We start from the raw sequence: 18,191 nt of genomic DNA, 5'->3' as shown, positions 1-18,191 counted from the left end.
AAATAAGCTCACCAGCAGGCTGCCGACCATTCTGAACTCTGCAGCCAGAATCACTCTCAGCCTCCCACACCGCACTCACACCACACTTGAAGGAGGTCCACCGGTTCCCATTCACAAACGAGCACAATTCAAATTCCTCACCCACACTTTTAAGGCAATACGTAACACTGGCCCAGAATACCTCAAAAGTGCATCGGCCGGGTTTGCTCAGAAATGTGCTTGTGTGGTTTGGCAAACTCATGCGAAATGGAACATTTGCACGTTAACATTTTTAACTGCACCTTGAATATAATTTTCCGGATTGTGAAAACCCAGCCCTACACACTCCTACAATATGGAGGCGATTCCTTCCCCTTCTCTCTGGGAAGGCACGTATTCCTGACTTTTAGGATCGGTAAACTTGTGCGTTTCCATGGTGGGGAAATTCTTTCAAAACCGGTGTGAATACTCACAAACGTAGTTTCTGGGTGTTCAGCTACTTTTGCAGGGCATTCCAACCCTTAATTGCCCCATGTCCCTCCAGAGACACAAGTTTACGACTTTCCACTGTTGAAAGTGCTCGTTGGCATAGTAAAATATCATAAACCCCAGTCACTTAAATGAAAACGTGGAATTGACCGTGGAATATGGTCTTTTAGCTTGTGAGTCTGGCTCAGAAAGTTCTCTTAAAGATGAATGTTTAGTTGTTGTTTGAAATTCGGAATATAGAAGTCTAAGTGCATGTAAACCATCACTTTTACGTCGATTTTGAATGCCATTGTTTTTCTGCAGCCGAAATGCGGAAGCAGAGAGAGTTCTACCAGAAGCTTGGCATGGAAGTGCCCGGAGACATCAAAGGGGAGGCATGCACAGCAAAACTGCACATAGAGACGCATCGAAATGGTAAGTTTCCTCTGCACATTCTTACTTGGTTGGTGACAGAGCTAATGCTGCACAGACAAACCTTGCACTGTGGTATAATTTGTGTGCACAGTAACCGAGTGTCCTGGGCATCAACACATGTCAGATATGATGGAGTGCTCCCGAAAGCAAATATAATATTGGGAAACCGATGAGATATTAGCTAACCAGCTGAAGCGTCTAAAATGTACATTACTATACGTTCAAGGTTTTCCAGCTCAGGGTCGCTGCCTGTTAGGCCGCCTGCCTCACCGGTGCCGATTCATGTCTTTCTTTCGGAGTTTGAGAAAGAAAACTTTTCGAGACTAGTTTGTGTTTGATCAAAGTTAAAAGGTGCACTAATCCGCGTTTTGGGGTCTTTGAAAGATTACGCTCTGGCGATGCTTCTCGCGTTCACTGTTGGTGGTGGTTGGTGGCGGTTGGTGGCGGGTCGGTGTTGCAGTTTAATTTGTATTTCTACTAGGGTAACTTTCATGATTCACAATTGGATGCGATGAACAAGTCGCATCCACATCCAACCAGATAAATGGGTCTCAGGGATGTTTAGGGACAAGAAACCCTGAGGTATAATTGTACGTAACAAGGTCAAAGGTGACTTCGCAGGAGTGATAATAGTTTGTGGGGGGGGGGGGAAGGAGGGTGGGGGGAGTACTGATGAGAATAGCTGAAGTGAGGAAATGTGACAGCTGGTAAGTCTTATTTAACACTTAGATCCTGAATTGCTTGAATCGGGAACTAGAAGTTAAAGACAGATTGGAGTTTTAAAAAGTGCACAAAATAAAGTTAAATGCCTTCACCTATTCTCCCACGATCTGGAGCAACACCCCCGTATCCATCGAGCTGCTCAATCCTGCCCTAATTTAGGAAATAAGGTGTAACAGAGTCTGAATAAGAAGTAACTGACATTCTGGACGACTTTGTTAGACGGAATTTAAAAAATGCTCTTTTTGCCTTAATATATTCAGATGTCTGGATAAGTTGTGCTTTCTTGCCAATAATTTGAAATAAATTATACACATTGCGGGACACAGCAGTACAGATTTTGACTGCAACGCAGGCAGGTTTATACACACAGTTTAAGGTTCGTGTTTTAGTTGCCAATCAGCAGCAAGGTACGCATCATTAAAGTGCAGAGATTTATTTCTTAAATGAGGCCCATAGGAATCCTTTGTGCAACTCTGAACAACTTATCTCTAAAAGGTTCTTGCTGTTCCCTGATGGGAGCTCGGTGCACAATGAAGACAGCTTCACCAATTCACCATGTGCTTTAAATTGACTGAGCGGTCATCGCAAAGCTATTGGAAAAAACTGAAGAAATTGGATGTGGTGCTGTGTTTTGTGCGCTGCGGATTCAGTAGCACTTTGCAGTGTGCAGAGTATAGTCATTATTTAGAGGTGCTTTTTCTGTGCGCACTCTATCCATTAAACTTAAAACCCAGAATCCACTGAATGAACTTTCACAGTAAAGCTAATTATAAGGTGCTTACTGAGTGGATGTGGAACCTTGGAGGAGGCACACATTCACTTCATATCCGAATGTCTTTCTCAGTGGTACTTACAGCCACAGCTCCTCCGCTATGGCGAAGGGTCGTCGCCCACCCCCTGCCAACTGCCTCAAAATGGCAGGAAAGGAAAAAATAAAACTATAATACACGTTTTATTATCATTTTAGTTTTCCTTTCTTGCCGAGTCTTTGGGGGCTGGGCCATGTGGGACGACAGGCGCAGGAGGAGTGGTAGTGCACTGATCAGTGCGCATGACAGTTTTGCCGGCCGTATCAGGCTGGCCAAACCATCATGCGCACTGAAGCTGTCTCCAACCCAGCCTAGTTGCAGGGTTAGAGACAGCAGACACAGGCTCGCAGTCTCCCGGGGAGTGCAAATCCTCAGCGCTCAGACCAATCCTGACGCTGCTCTCATGACATGAGAGCAGCATCAGGATTGGCCACGGCGGATCTGTGCCTGCAAGAAGAGGAGCAGACGAGCGTGACGTGGCTTGCTGCAGGTAAGTTTATTAAAATTGTATTTTTTTATTTTACCCCCTTCCCCCCCCCCCCCCCCCCAAAACCCACCTTGCTCGCCACTCTTTCACAGCACCAGCTGCTACTGGATACTTAGTCACAACTGGGGACGAAGGAAACTATGTAACATTTTCCTTCCTGTACTGAAGTCAAGAGGGTGAAATTTACTAGTGACACCAGCGAACCTTGTATCATGGCTTGCAGTTGCAACTTTGAATTAACTTAGATCACATTTGAGTCCTCCGACACCCACAGTTCTGAGAATAATTGATATTTAATTTGCTATTTTGCATGTCTAAGAGTCTGATGTATACTTATTGTAGGTGAAACAAAGCCAGAGGAGAACACACATAAGGAGACGCCGGAAGAAAAACAAGAGGAAGATCACGATTACCATCGAATGGATGAACAGGTATGTGCTACGTTTGGGATCCCCCTAGCTAGAGAATTTGATTTGGCTTGTCTCAGATATATTCCCGTGCGTCTTGGGAATTTGACATTCTTTGGGATACATTTTCCGATTCCTTGCCTTTTTTGCTAATGTTTGCTGGGTACTTTATTGAACCTTTACTTATATACTGTGGATTTAATTATTTGATTTGTCTCATGATTTCACCTATACAAATCTCTGTAGTTAGCTGTGACACATGTAACTTTTTCATTTTTATCAAACTCACAAGATAATTATTGGAATATTATTTCCTTTGTGGGCAATCTTACCTCTTTCATTGTTTCTACTGCTTTTTAGGCTGAATCTGCACAACAGAACATTCGCTGTCTCTTGCAAGACATATGTGGCTTACCAAGAATATAGAGGGGCTTTGAGCCCACTCATTGCTTACCTTGCCTGCCACTCTCATTTGCCTACTTCTTATTCATGCCCCTGCTTGTGAGAATCTGCTGTGTAGAAAGTCTGGATTAATCAGTCCAGCTGCAGGGCCTAAGGTGACCAGGACTGCAAATTATGCATTCCCGCTTGCGTTCTTGTTGGGACGGAAAGTCCTCTGCATGGTACGGATGTGCGCCCCTGTCCTGAGTGCCCCAACTGTACTGAGTGCCTCAACTGTACTGATGTCTGTCTCTCTAATGCTGATTTTTGTAGTCGTAGGCAAACACTGATCATGCATGGGCACCATTACGTAGGCCCATCTCGTGGATTGGAGTCTTGTTGGACCAGGAGGGGCACCCAAAGCGCTATCCTCATAGTGGTGAAAAGCTACTGCTGGAGTGCGCTAGTTCAGCATACCATGTAGTGATCTGTAGGAGCGAACAGGTTCTTTTTAACTTGTCGCTGAGTAAGACCTCCAGGCTCACTCATTCAAAGTTTTGCTGCTGTGTGTTTAACTCACCCATGGCCTACATTAGATTGATGTGGAGTGCTGCGTAGCGCAAGAGTGGTATATCTGCTCTAGGTTTGTGTCTGCCTGGGAAGGGTATTATGCAGTACTGTGCTATGCGTGCATATTGACTGTAGGTGCTGGGTGTATGGATGCCTGTGAGTGGTAAAGTACATGAAAGATGTAGTGCTGTGCCGTGTGTGCATGCTAAATGTATGTACTGAATGTATGTGTGCCTGGGAGTAGTATAGTACATGCAGGATGTAGTGCATGTATGTTTATACATGTGCTGGGTGTATGTGTGCATGTGAAGTGTACAGTGCATGGCAGACTATGGGTCCCATTTTGGGACACCCATGGCTGCACAATGAGACATGGAGAGCAGGTAGACAGATTTGACTGCATTCTGCATTTCTGTAAGCTGGATGGGACACACTGGAGAGGAGAGGGCCAGACTCAACCCCCGCCCCCCGTACACTTCAAAGGGTGCTCTTAGATTCAGAGAGAGGTCACAAGGAAGGGGCCTCGGCCCATCTCACGAAGGAGATGGGGCTGATAAGAGATCATGAAGAGTAGCGATGAGGCCCTGGGGTAACCATTTGATGTACATGCGACTGTGGCTGACATCCCGATGTGAACTCTAGTCACTCCCATGGTGTGTGTTGTGGACTGCCTGCTTTGGAGTAACTCCTACTGTGACAGAGTGCCTTCTAGATGAAGAGAGAGGAGAGGACACTCCAAAAGGAAGCATACCCCAAGCATAAACTTCAAAGACTCAGACCCTAAATCACATTGGGTGTCTGGAAATGGGATATAAGAGGGGAGCTTGAGACCCCAGCAGTTGTCAACGTCAAGCAGCCAGTTGGGCAGTGTGATTAGGAGAACCACTGCAGGACTTCTGCCTGTGACCAGGACTGGGGGCCAAGGCCTGCTAGTCTCCCTGCTGTGTGAGGGGACATCACCCTGGGAATCCGAAACCACCTGCTCTGGAGCCTGAAGCACCAGCGTCTGCCTGATTGCCAAGACCAGTGTGTCCTGTGAGGAAGCCGAGCATGTTGAAGGGAAGGGTGAGGACCAGTGGGGAATCCTGTTGAGTGGACTTTCTGAGCAAGGTGTCAAGAGCCAGCGGCTGCACTGATCCGGTTGTTGCCCAAGTGCAGGACAAAGTAAGCGATCCCCTGTATGCCAAAGGAGGGCTGCCGTGAAGTAAGCCGTGGATATCGCTGTGCCAATTGGACCAGAGCTTATGTGCATGGAGACATTGGTGACCCCATATGCCAATAGGGGCTACCACCGAGTGACCAGTAATAATTGCCTTGCCGATTGGGCTATAGCTCATGTGCAGTGAGGGAGTGGTGACTCCTTATATCAGGACTGATTGATGTGTGGAGTGGGCCATAATGCTTTCACCGTAAAGAGCCTGCGACCATGTATGAGGGGCCACCGTGCAGACATCTGCTGTGTCGATCGGTTCACTGCCTGTGTACAGTAGAGATACAGTGATCCTGTTTGCCAGGAGTCACCTGAACTAGCAGGGAGAGAAACCTGACACAGAACGTCACCAGAGGTGTGATGCCACTGTGAGAACCCCAACGCACCTATCTGGGGTGGAGGGGGTCAGCATCAGAAACTTCGGATCACCTCCCCCCCACCGTGGACGGACCAAAGACTTACTCTGCACGGAAGAGCCTCAAGGAACTTCAGGTTGCTTCCAGTGCGTGATCGCATGCGAGGAACGCCGGGATCCTGGAGTACAATTTGCAGGAGCTGCATGCAGGGAACACACCTGAACCAGCCGCTGCTGCTTCAGTGCATGCAGAGGAGGGAGGAGGCACACTCAGGGACTCCAGACGCTGTAATCCTGCATGTGTGGGTAAGACTGAATTCAGGCCAGTCGAACCCGGGGGAACTTGCTTTCTAGATGGTGCCGCTGCACTGAAACACTTTCGAATTTAAAATAGTCGAAGTAGACTCTCGGGAGTCAGACTACTAGTGGGGCTTACCTCAGTGTTGCCTATATTGAATGGGGAGTAACCACTATCGCTAGAGTGAGGAGGGAGTGAGATACAGGGAACTGCCTATGAAACACTAGAGCTCTGACCTCAGGGGGACCCCACCTCTCTGCGGGAGCCTTGGACTGCTTGGACCACGCTATTTCTGAGTCAAGTGCTTAAGTGGTACTTGGCCCAGTTGCTCAGAATCCATAGTAGGTCGGCCCACGGGACATCCGGAGTAAAAGGCCTCAACCCCCATGGTGGGGCCCAGTAGCTCCTGCTTGTCCCGTGGTCCTCTGGACAGTGGTCTGACAGTACTCTCTGACCATTCACAGGAGCTGTTTTAAGGCTTAACCTTAAGCTTGCCATATTTCAAAAGGCTCATCTCGGCCAAGCTACTTCTTTTGTCATCAATTTTAACATAAATATGCCAGCACTCTTGACATTTTAAGCTAAATATGTTATATTCACATTCTAAAGTATCCGGCACTTCAATGCAAGTTACGGAGAAATAAAATCACTATTTGCTTCTCATCATATATTGGCGTGTTGTGGTATAGCGTGGAATAATTGCCCTGTATCTGGTTTCAGATTGCATTGTGCTTTACCACCTGATCTACTGTTTGTGGAGGGATAATCAAATCAAATCATTTTTATATTCACCTACAACTTTTAGATGTTCTCAAAGACCTGTTGTGTCCAATAGCATTAATTAGAGTGGCTTTGGGTCATTCTGTTGCTTATCATTGGTTGGCTATGTTGTCAATTTTATTTGCTTGCTCCTTATTTGAAGGGTTTGCTTCTGCTTCTTCTGTTTGTCATTCCCCTGGAGCATAGATTATTTACCCTAATGTACTTTTCTCCCCCTGCGTTGCTCTTTTGTCCGCCTTCTCCCTGTTGCACTCACGTGTGCTCTTCCCCATCATCTCCCACTCCTCCTGCGTTGCTTCCCTGTCTTCCCTAACCCTCTTTGTGTTCTTTTCATTTCCGTCCGTCCTACCCAGTGTCCCCCACATTACTTTCTCATTCGTACCACCCAGCCTTCTCTGTTGCTTCCGCATTCTCCCGTATTGCTCCGGGCTCTCCATTTTGGTCACTAATCCAACTTGCATCAGTAACTAAAAACAGTAAACTTGCTCCGGCATTTGCGTGAAGATGGCGACTTGAATCTTTCCTAACCAGGTCTTTTCATGTGCAGGTTAGCATCTGCTTAGAATGCAACAGCAGTAAATTAAGAGGATTGAAACGAAAATGGATTCGATGCTCCGCACAGGCAACAGTCTTACATTTAAAGAAGTTCATTGCCAAAAAACTTAACCTTTCGTCGTTTAATGAGGTAACTTCATCTTGTATTTGTTATGAGGGATATCTGAAATGCTGAACAGAAATTGGTTCATAGAGATGTTTTTTTTTGCTGATGCTACTTATTAACATATGTTAAAAAAGGAGAAAGAAATTCCGTAAAAGAACTTAATTAAAATAACTTGATTTGTAGAGATGTTATGTTTGTGACCCAAAAGCACAATACCACAGAAATTCGCCTTTTGTGGTTTGGTACACAACAGTTCTGAAATGTTTACTGAAATTCGATGCCTAACAATGACATTTTGTCTGTAAAATGAATTGGGTTGGAAGCTGCCCTTTGTCGTATTCATCTAATTAAGGGCATTAATTGCAAATAAAATATTTAGCTTTTGTTTTCCTTTAATTAGGAGAAATGCTGCTTAAACCAAGCACGATGTTTTACCGGGAGCACTGTGCTTCGAAGCTTTCTTAATTTGCATGGGCCATCCAGTGAATGGCAATATGTCACAACCCCCAACAGACGTCATCAAACAAAGCAACATCTAGAAGGAATTCTTATTTTTGGAGATTGTCAGTGACGCAGGGCTGGGTCAGCGGAACTGTTTGTTTTTTCTTAGTGGATGGCCCATTTAAATCCATTGACGTTTAAGAGTCTGGTGAGAATTTAACATAGTCTGATGGTCTACCCTCAGATTAAGTCTTACTTTTACAGTAGTCATGTAATTTCTGCGAATGATTAAAAAATGTAAAATGGTACGGGCTAAACCCTATAATATATAGGGTTGAGTTTATTGCCTTTTGTGCAATAACTGTAGCTATAGATAAAATTTAGTGACGGATGAAGAGTCCCGACGCATGACAGTAAGACAAAATAGTTATACATTTGTAGCCAGTATGTTACTCAATAAAAAGTGGAAGCATAAATGCAAGAATTAATATAAAAAAAACTCAAAATAGGAAATGACTGATTTGCATTCATTATAGGCTGGGGAAATGGACTGCTCATTTGTATGTTTGGGCACAGTCCACAAAGTTTTAGTACCAGTGGTGTTGAGTTAGAAGACTGCCACGTACATGACTTTGTATGGCACCAAAACAAAGGGAATTCAAAGTCAAATAACTGTGATCTAAGAGCAGTAATTATTTGATCACTGCAGCTTCTTACATATCGTATACCTGTATGTACAGTTACATTTTTATGAAGATCTACTACGTACGCAAAGTTTACCACTGATAAGTCGCCAGAGTTTGATCAGGAGTGCAAAGTGAGCCCAGAACAATATTGGATGTGAGGGTAACTTGCGTAAGTTCTGAACTGGTAAGTGATCACATGATGGTCTTAAAATAGATCACATGACCATATGAAGAGTTGAGTCAACACTTTAAGAGTATTTATTGTTCACACCCTCAAAAGGTTTATGAAATAAGAGAGAAATTAGGTGAAGTTTTGTAAAAATATAGAAGGCAAGAGAAGGTTGGAGTTTTGTAGGTGGATGGGAATTTTTATATTGGAAATGAAATAAAAGAAAGGACTGAAATGTAACGAAAAGTACTGAAATGATGAGTTCTGAAGGAGGTGTGCAAGATTATCAAGTTTGCAATATTCAAACATTACTAAATGAGAGGACAGCTGGATTTCATGTATGATAGAAAGTGGAAATTGAAGATAGCGATGTAGAACACAGAGTTGGATAGTGCACCAAAGGCTTCGGAGGATACCCAAATTAACAACGTAAGTAGTGGGAAACAATATTCATAATGTCAAGCAGTTTCCGAGGGCGCATTTGAAGATTCAGTAGCAGGCTCAAAAGTAGAAAATTGTTGTATTGAGATGAATGCTTTTGGAATGAGTTTAAGAGCTGCACTGCAATAGGAGATTGCAGAGTTAGATGGAGGGCAGAGTTAAGGGTTGGAAACTGATTTGACAGAGCAGGGGTGACAGACCATGCATCTGTATTTGACTTGCATCCTGTGTTAAAAACAAAAAGTCAAACATGAGATCTTCAGAGTTGGGTGTCAGACTGCACCATATTTCATGTCTACATTTAAAGATAAATACCTTAATGAGTGAAATAACGTCGTCTTAAAGATTGTTGAAGGTAGTATTACTGTAACTGAAAAGAGGTAGTTGAAACGAAACACACACACAGAGAACCCCAGCAGAACCGGACGTATCTAACTTGTAACATTACCCCATAAACAAATTGCGAAACAAAACTTTTGACATACAGATCTTTTCTAACCAGCTTCAATGACTACATACTGTCTCGACTCCAGTCATTTAAAAATCAAGATCTGTAAAAATGCCCAAACCCTGAATGGTGTTATGGTTCCTTACAGATGGTATATTGTGATAATATGGTTTACTTATTATCCATCTCTTTGAATAGCACACAGAAGTATGATTTATAAACACTTACGCAGTTTTGATTTTGTATCAAGAGTAGTACGCTTCCTAAACAATAATTCTGTACTTTATTAAGTTAATGAATGGGCTTAGTATGTATTCTTCAGGGTTTTGTTGTCTCCTAAATCTATTCGCAGTATGCATTTTTGTTACTGAATATGTATCGCTGTTGTATTACAGACCATCATTTTCTTAACTTTCTTTCATTAGCTGGACATATTATGCAACGAAGAAATTCTCGGCAAAGATCACACACTCAAATTTGTCGTTGTCACAAGATGGAGATTTAAGGTACAAGTATTAAATATTCAATTAAAGTTGAGAATTCAACGAGTTCAAATGTAAATTGAAAGTTTAGCCACTCCTTAACAAGTCTGTACTTTTTCACGACATGTTTCTTTCCTTTGGAAGAGAGCAGCAGAGTCTGTGCCCAAAACCATTTTTGATATAAAATGTAAAAGGATAGCCAAAGTCAGGGAAATAGGTGGAATTTATAAATCTCAAATATAAATAACAAGCTATTAATTGAAGACTTGTTTTAATTTATCGCAGCTTTTATAGAGGGAAAAACATGATTTGTTTCTAACTGTAGAACATATAGTTTATACAATCTTATGCAGCCTACAGCACATCCTACCATTTAAAAAGAAAAAAGAATTCACAACAATACCATAACCACAAAAATCCTCTTTTGTCTCCTTGCTGTTTCTAAGTGCACCTCTTTTGATTACTATGCATGCCCAGTAAGTGGTAACCCATCCATGAGCCTCTAGATGTCACATGTCCTGTTTTTAGGTAGGAAGCAATAGCCACTGTGAACTTGACACTGCCACAATGGTGTCTGTGGTTAAAAATAGAGGAAAGTACAAGTATATTATAGTTCTTTGGCATGAGTCACAGGACCACATTGTAAGACCGCTGTCTATTTTAAACAAATAATTTCAGAAATATTAAGGGTAGTACTGGTATGTAAAAATACTATATTCAGCCTGTAATATCTGTTGTACATTTTCAAATTCTTTAACTTAAAGCTTTTAAAATAGTGCCCTCTAAGTTCACTGATCTTGGCAGCGTGCAATAGGTACCACTGGTTTCCAGGCTTCTTTCTCGTGTCACATTCTTTTGTAGGGGCAAATGCTGAAGATCAAAACACTCATTTAAAAGATTTTGAGCACTGGCATAATTGCAAAATTATAAACGTTTTCACACAAATCTTTTGGAGACACTATTTAGATTGTTCTATCTAAAAATCAGACCTTTAACCTCTAACTACTCTGACAAAGCTCGGACAGTTGTGCTAATGTTTATATCCCACTTTGCAGGATAAATGATTGTTGTTGACCTATGTAAAACAGACCCCAGATGAATAGTTCAGCAATGATATTGATAACCTCAGCAGATACGCACTTGCATCTATGTTAAAAGCACAGGCTATTTAAATCTCTGTTATTACCAAAACTCCCAATAATTTCCTCCAAGAAGGGAATCTGTCAATAGGCACTACACCTGCTCTGGGACCATGCGAAGCTGAAGCATAGATTTCAAGAGTTGCTCCAACCAACCTGGGCCGCAGAATACCTATTTTTCTTGACCCATATCATGCACAATATTGCAGGTTGTAACCAATGTGCCTCCACCCTTATTTTGTAACTGCATTCAGGGTCTCTGGAGCCAAATCTAGGACTACTTGGATCTTGAGGCCTTTGCTCTCCATATTCCTTTTGATTGTTGTAGTCTCCAGCATTTTCCTGACCCTTAGTCCATTAATTCTGAATACCAATTGCGGTCCCACCCTTGTCTCCTGTGACACCTTGCTCCTGCAAGGTATTCACCTGTAACACACTTCAGATTAAATATGGTCCTATTCAAGATCGGGTACCCCCTGCAGCTCCGGTTCCAAATGTTTTTCTGCAAATCAAATGGTGTAATATACTGGGCAGGAAGATGGAAATCTAGACATTGATCTAATGCAGATTCTCAGGGAGGAGCAATTTTAAAGAACTATCTGTTAGAACTGTGATTCCACTCAATTCCTTGGAATGGACTTCTAATGCTGTGATAGGTTGATGCATTGTATGGTGAACTTGCATCTTGAGAGCACAGCCCTTGTTTTTTAAGTGTTCTTTTATAAAACAAAAAGTATTCAAACATAGTTTAAAATCTATTGGGAGACAGTGGCTTTTAAGATGAACATTACTATCAGGTGCCTTCTTTTTTTCTTTTCATTGCAGATAACATATCGTTGCTTCCTATACTCAGTGTAAATGAGGGACCTAATATATTTTGTAATTGGCTGTGCTCCTTATTGTACATGCATGCCCTCATCCCTACAGAATCTCCATACTCGACTAACCAACATATATCTACATGTGTTTTTGCTGAAGGTCAGGTGTGCATAATTTTAGAATGTTGCCAATACGTACTACTTGAAATTCTGCTCTGAGGCTCTCAAAAGGTGTGTTGGTGCCCCCTACTTTGTTTTGTAAATACCTTTAGATCATGCTTGCTCGTGGTTTGCAGACAAAAATGTCCTTTACTTTCGGTTTACAATCCTTTTCATTACGTTTTTTCTTTTCATAGAAAGCACCTCTTCTACTGCATTACAGACCCAAAATGGACTTGCTGTAAGAACTTTATTGTCCTTATGGACAAGGTTTTTTGCAGAGACTATCATCCGTCGCTTCTTTAGTGCACCTTTTTTCTCCCACGTGACACAAACCAGCAGAATTATGCCAGTGGACTGTGGGGCTCTCACAGACGAAGGAACAGTGGCTTGCTTCAGAACATTCTGAGACTATGTGAAAGCCAGTTTTCTGGACAGGAGAATATTTATACTTTTTGTACAAAAGAAATAACTCATCCCCCAACCGAACACTACCAGCACGAAGTTTACAGATGCTGAAATTCTTCACAGTTTGGAATTTGCGTAACGACAGTCATCTCTTTGCTACAGGTACACCCGGACCGGTTGACCTCTGTAGCAAGCGGCGGTGTAAAATGTCAAGAATGCCTGTGACACCACATTTCCTTAAGTCTACTTGTTCATGTTTCTAAAGAAGTTTCATATCCAGATATCTGCAAGCTGCTGTCCCCCTTTCCTTTCGTATCCCTCAATGCTGTGTTGGCCTTCTCTTTTGTCTACTCTGTGCAACATTGACTCTACAAGGCCACAATGTCCTCATATACTATTGAAATGTATGCTGCTTTAAAAGCTTATCAAAAGAAATCTGAACAGAACTAGAAATTATATTGTCTGAACTATTGCAGGGAATTCCTGACCCCGCTTCTGTCCAATGAAGTGCCCCCTTTTGTGAAATGTTCCTCTGGGCTGTTTGCTGTCACCTTCACCAACCTCCAAGCATTAAGATATGAGACTTTTTAACTACGCCTTCTTTGCACTATCATGTGCAACGTGGTGTAAGAGTATCAGTAGCCAGTGAGGAACCTTTAATTTACAGGTGTGCCCCCTATTCCTGTGTTTGAAAATGGAGACTTGGATACAAAGGTGGCCTAAGCTGATCACAAGCTGCACCGCCTCACTGTGCTGCATCTTTCCGGTTTCAGAAACGGATGTGTGTAATCCACTCTGAGATGTAGTAGCAGTTGGATATATGTTTTGAGGTAGACTATTTCTATAGATATGCACACAAATAGCTTGGTGACCTGAAACGTTTGTTTACTATGTCACTTCTCTAAATTGTTTTGAGTCTTGACAGAAGGTGCTGGATGTTTTCCTGAATAGCAAATAGCTGAGAGAAACATACAAACCCTAAAATACAGTAGAAATAAACCTACTCTTGGGTAAAACTCAACTTTATACATTTCAGGCTTAACTTCAACATAATACACATCACTGAAAAGAAAATATTTGAAAGTTTGTACCAGTTCTGTGGGATCACTTGAATTTTGCTATGGTGCTATAATAAATGTTCTTCAGTATCTAGAATGTCGCCTTACAGACATGTAGCTCAAATTGAAGCCAGTATTCCCACCTGCAACTGGTCATTCGTCATAACTGTTTAAGTGCGTTTTTATAAAATATGTTGACCTGACAAAACCTCAGCAGTAAAAAGTTCATATTTTTCTAAAATGTTACCCTGTCATAATTTCTTCACTACAGAAACTGTTTCCCCCATGGTGCTGTTCCTGCATTATTTCCCTGTTAAACCTTGTGCAGCCTGGTAGGCCAGAGCTACATATGACTTTGTGTTGCTGACACTATGAAGCCTCTGAGAGGCACATCTACTATTGTATCCCCTCACACTTACCCCAGAAGCTCCACAGGCTGATTGTTTACAGGTGCAAATTGACTAGGCAGAGAAGTGATACGGTATTATGTTTTCCTTCAGTGTATGAGCCACGCTCCTCCTACTTTCTTTGCCTTAGATCCTTTTCTGAGCGTCTACTTTTTTTTAAAGTCTGTATTTTATAAGTGAAGGTGCTGTCGCTGTGGAGTACTATTTACAAATAATTGAGCGGATTCATCACCGCCACAAACTGTATCTTGTGTTATTTTCAACAGCAAGAAGACAAGTTATCCAGAATTTCACTCTCTCTAGAAATAGTTCTTATTGAAAATAGAGTTCAGACAGAATATATAATATTGAATTTAAATAGGATTTTGGGAGGTTTAAAGAAAGTTAACTTTATAAAATTATTTATTCTATTTTAAGCCAATTATCTATTTTACCATCCAAACATTTTGGTTTCAGTGGTCCAGCTTTATTTACGGGCATATAAAACGAAATTGTGTGATATTTTACAAGCTTCTTCTGTTTTTTTCATTGACATGTTGAGTAGTTGTATTATTTCTTTAATGTGGAAAAAAAGCATTATAGATGCTTTTGTGCAATAAAGATGAAAAATAAATTGATAAGGCACAGAAGTACATTGCAGCTGGGGATGTATTTACCCATATTGAGAATACTTTCAGGTAGATTTCTGATTGACATTGAGAGAGAAATGAAAGACTGAACATTAAGACATTTTAAACATCTTTGTGAGAAATGGTGTACCTATTACCACTAATATTTAAAAACTAAATTTGCTATTAAATAGCAATTTGAAAAGCAAATTTGCTAATATTCCTTTATCCACAAATAGCAAGAATTTTGTGTGTGCCATTTTTGTGTCTGGTACCTTTGTGTACCATCTCACCTCAGGTTATTTATTTGTGTGGCTGTATAGCAAGATAAGCTATGCTAAATCCTTTGGACAATGGGACCAGGTGAAACAATAGACTGCAGTGAAGATGGTGCTATTTTCTTCATCTAGAGTTTAATCCTTGGATAAGTTTAACTAATAATTGATTTCTAGCTGATAAATCTGGAAGTAAAATTGAAATTCTAATTTGATATGAACATTTCTGTAAGTAAAATATTTTGATTTCAAGTCAACCAGGTTGCATATATGGTATGCATAATATATGCATCAAAAATGCAATATGAAAAGTCTTGCTTACAATTGAGATAATAGTTTTGAAGAACTCTAAGTAAAACTTCTAAAAGCCATGGTCTTCACATCTTTCAGAAGTGAACATTATTGTAAACTGATATCCATGTTTGTCTTTTTTCAAAGGCATGTGATTGTTTGTTAACATCCCAAAATACACTGTATATGTTCACTAGAAAGGGCATATAAGAGGTGTTGGGCATAAAGGTGATACCACCTTTCTTGGTCTTTCTGGTCAATACTAAACTATACCAGCAGAATATTTGTGGTCACATCAGAAAAAACACAAGACATCCATATATTTTTTTAATTGCAGAATTTGTTTAGGGAAAGTCATTTTACAATTTCGCTGTAAACAAGCAGTAAACACTATCCAGACTATGAAATCTCACGATTGCTTATTCCTTTTTACCTTGAACTACAGTTGGCTTTGCATTTATAATGGTAGTCTGATTTGTGCTTTCAATTAAATTATTTAGAAGACTGAATTAGCAACTATGACATATCTAGTCTTGTATCTGAGGTTGAGAAATGTTTCTTGTTTGCCTTTTGGAAACCATAATGAGCATGCAGTTTAATTGTTTCCCAGTGTTGTTGTGGCAGTAAAAAAAAAAGGGCATGGGATATCTTTTTATTTTATTTATTATAAGATCTTCCCATGCAGATACATTCTGGCTATTTCTTATAAAGCAGACTATTTTGCCAAAAATAGAATGTCCCTTACATTTAATGTTGTAACTACTAATAAATTCCCAAGTGACAAACCTTCAGTCTATCTTATAAATACATTTTTGTATGTATTTCATACATAGACTTTTGTGATTTGCCTACAGCCACTGAAATAGGAATTGACATCAGAGGAGGAAAGGAAAGGCAGCCTAGATCAGTAACGCCAGCTTAAAGAGAGGTAAACAAAGTTGTTTTCCTGTTATTGAACAATAAAAGAAAATTCTCAATTTTGATTTTGCATCGTTGCTACTGTAATAAAGCGGAATACCGCATTCAATATTCTCCTCTCAAGACATTTTCTCATTCAGAGGTAAAAAGCTGGTTACAGAGTGGAGCACGTCTAACATTAGTAAACATTTAGCAAAAATGTTGTTAAAAAAATTAAGTATGTAAGTAATCTTCCTGGTAGGCGTATCTAACAGACATCTAAATAATAAAAATAAGGAATATATTTTATATTTGCGAAAGTGTAGGTGTGTGTGGCCACGCAGAAATTGAAAAAAGCTGCACAGCCAAAATTGGCCCATTTCTGCCAAGCAGTGTTTGACTTCCCTCCTCCTCCTCAATATCTCTTTCTATGTTTCAGCAACCATATACATTGGACTTCCATGATAGTCTCCTTCAGTTGTATACAAAATGTAATGCCAAGTTATTGGCACCTCACACACATGCCACCGTCCATGTTAAGATTTGATTAGTCAAATTCATTGACACATTTTAGTCGGTATTTTTTCTCACAAGGAAAACGAGACCAAGGAAGGTGACACCGTAGCCAAGAAGTGTATGCGCAGCTATGTGATGACTGAACTCTGATTGTAATAGTCAAGAACATATGCCAGTTACTTTTAGGTGAGTGGCAGAATTAAAAGAAAACTTGCATTAAGGCCGATTTTGTTTTAGTCTTACCTGAAAACAATAGCATTGGTTTAACTCAAATATAACCTCTCTGTACTGGTGGTGCACAGTGTTTTAAAATTTATCTTACCTCGTCTTCGTAAGATCAATTAGAAACATGGTCTGTCCCTTTCGGTAAAGGTACTAAAAGCCATTGCATCCAGTGCAACCACTACGCCTTTTTCCCTTAAGTATGTGATTGTAATTATTGACAAAAAAAATGAAAACTATCACATTAGGGTGAGCAATTTCAGCTAGTTTTTATTTGAAAGTTTACATTTTTTAATGCCTTTTCTGTTGCTCTGTAATTTTTGTACTATTGATAGTCTTTGTTTGAAAAAAGCATTTCTTTGTGGGAGGCAATTTTTTTTGTTTTTTTCCAGTGAAGCTTGTATTCAGTGTTTTGCCAATTAAGATTATATGCTTGTAATAAAAGCAACAAGGAAAATCATAAAAAATGTCTCATTCTGCAATTTTGTGTTGAAAAAAAGTTTTTGTGCAAGCAAATGTTGTCCTAAGGAAGGCATCCTTTCTACTAATTCTGTTGTCTGACTTTGAACAATTTGAAAAAAAGTTTTTGTACAAGCAAATGTTGTCCTAAGGAAGGCATCCTTTCTACTAAGTCTGTTGTCTGACTTTCAACACACACTTTGAACAATTTTCATATGGTAACTGACTGAAAAATGTAAGTCTGTAGCGAACAAGACACAAAACAGACTTAACAAGTAAACTTAATAGAAAGTAGTCTGTAGACTTGAGATCTGACTAGTCCACTGTTGACTTCATTACAAATGGACATAGTCTCTGATGGTTTTAAAATGAAATCTTTCCAAAACACACTTGAAGAAAAGCTCTGATTGTATTAATGATGCAGAATGTGCATTTGTTTGAGTTCATGCCAATCAAGGGAAGGGATTGAAGAAATTCATTTCCTAATTATCTTTCTCTTTTCTGACTGACTGCGTATATGAGCTGTGTCAAATAATATTAAAATTAAACCACTGAAGTGCTCCTACTAGAACCTAAACCAATCAAGCCTCATTGAGCATTCCTCGTCGTATATGTGCCCAAGCAAACTTTACAATGGAAAAACGCAAATGAGCAAATCAAAGGACAGGATAAAATCTTCTATACTGAAACTAATTTTTTTTTTT

The 18,191-nt window shown here is 40.5% G+C and overlaps 1 protein-coding gene across 2 annotated transcripts in view; it reads left to right on the top strand.

The window, feature by feature from the left end:
- Positions 1-17,495, top strand: part of PCGF3 (polycomb group ring finger 3) — a 326,964-nt gene extending 309,469 nt beyond the window's left edge. For both annotated transcript variants that reach the window (XM_085641122.1, XM_085641123.1), the window contains 5 exons: positions 772-882; positions 3,244-3,332; positions 7,450-7,587; positions 10,174-10,254; positions 12,544-17,495. In XM_085641122.1, the coding sequence (XP_085497248.1) occupies positions 772-882; positions 3,244-3,332; positions 7,450-7,587; positions 10,174-10,254; positions 12,544-12,591 (467 nt within the window). In that variant the 3' untranslated portion in view covers positions 12,592-17,495. The remainder of the gene's footprint in view (positions 1-771; positions 883-3,243; positions 3,333-7,449; positions 7,588-10,173; positions 10,255-12,543) is intronic.
- The last annotated feature ends 696 nt before the right edge of the window (positions 17,496-18,191 follow it).

Source organism: Triturus cristatus, chromosome 2_2, assembly GCF_964204655.1.
Source record: "Triturus cristatus chromosome 2_2, aTriCri1.1, whole genome shotgun sequence".
NCBI lineage: Eukaryota > Metazoa > Chordata > Amphibia > Caudata > Salamandridae > Triturus > Triturus cristatus.
This window is presented reverse-complemented; position numbering and strand designations above follow the sequence as displayed.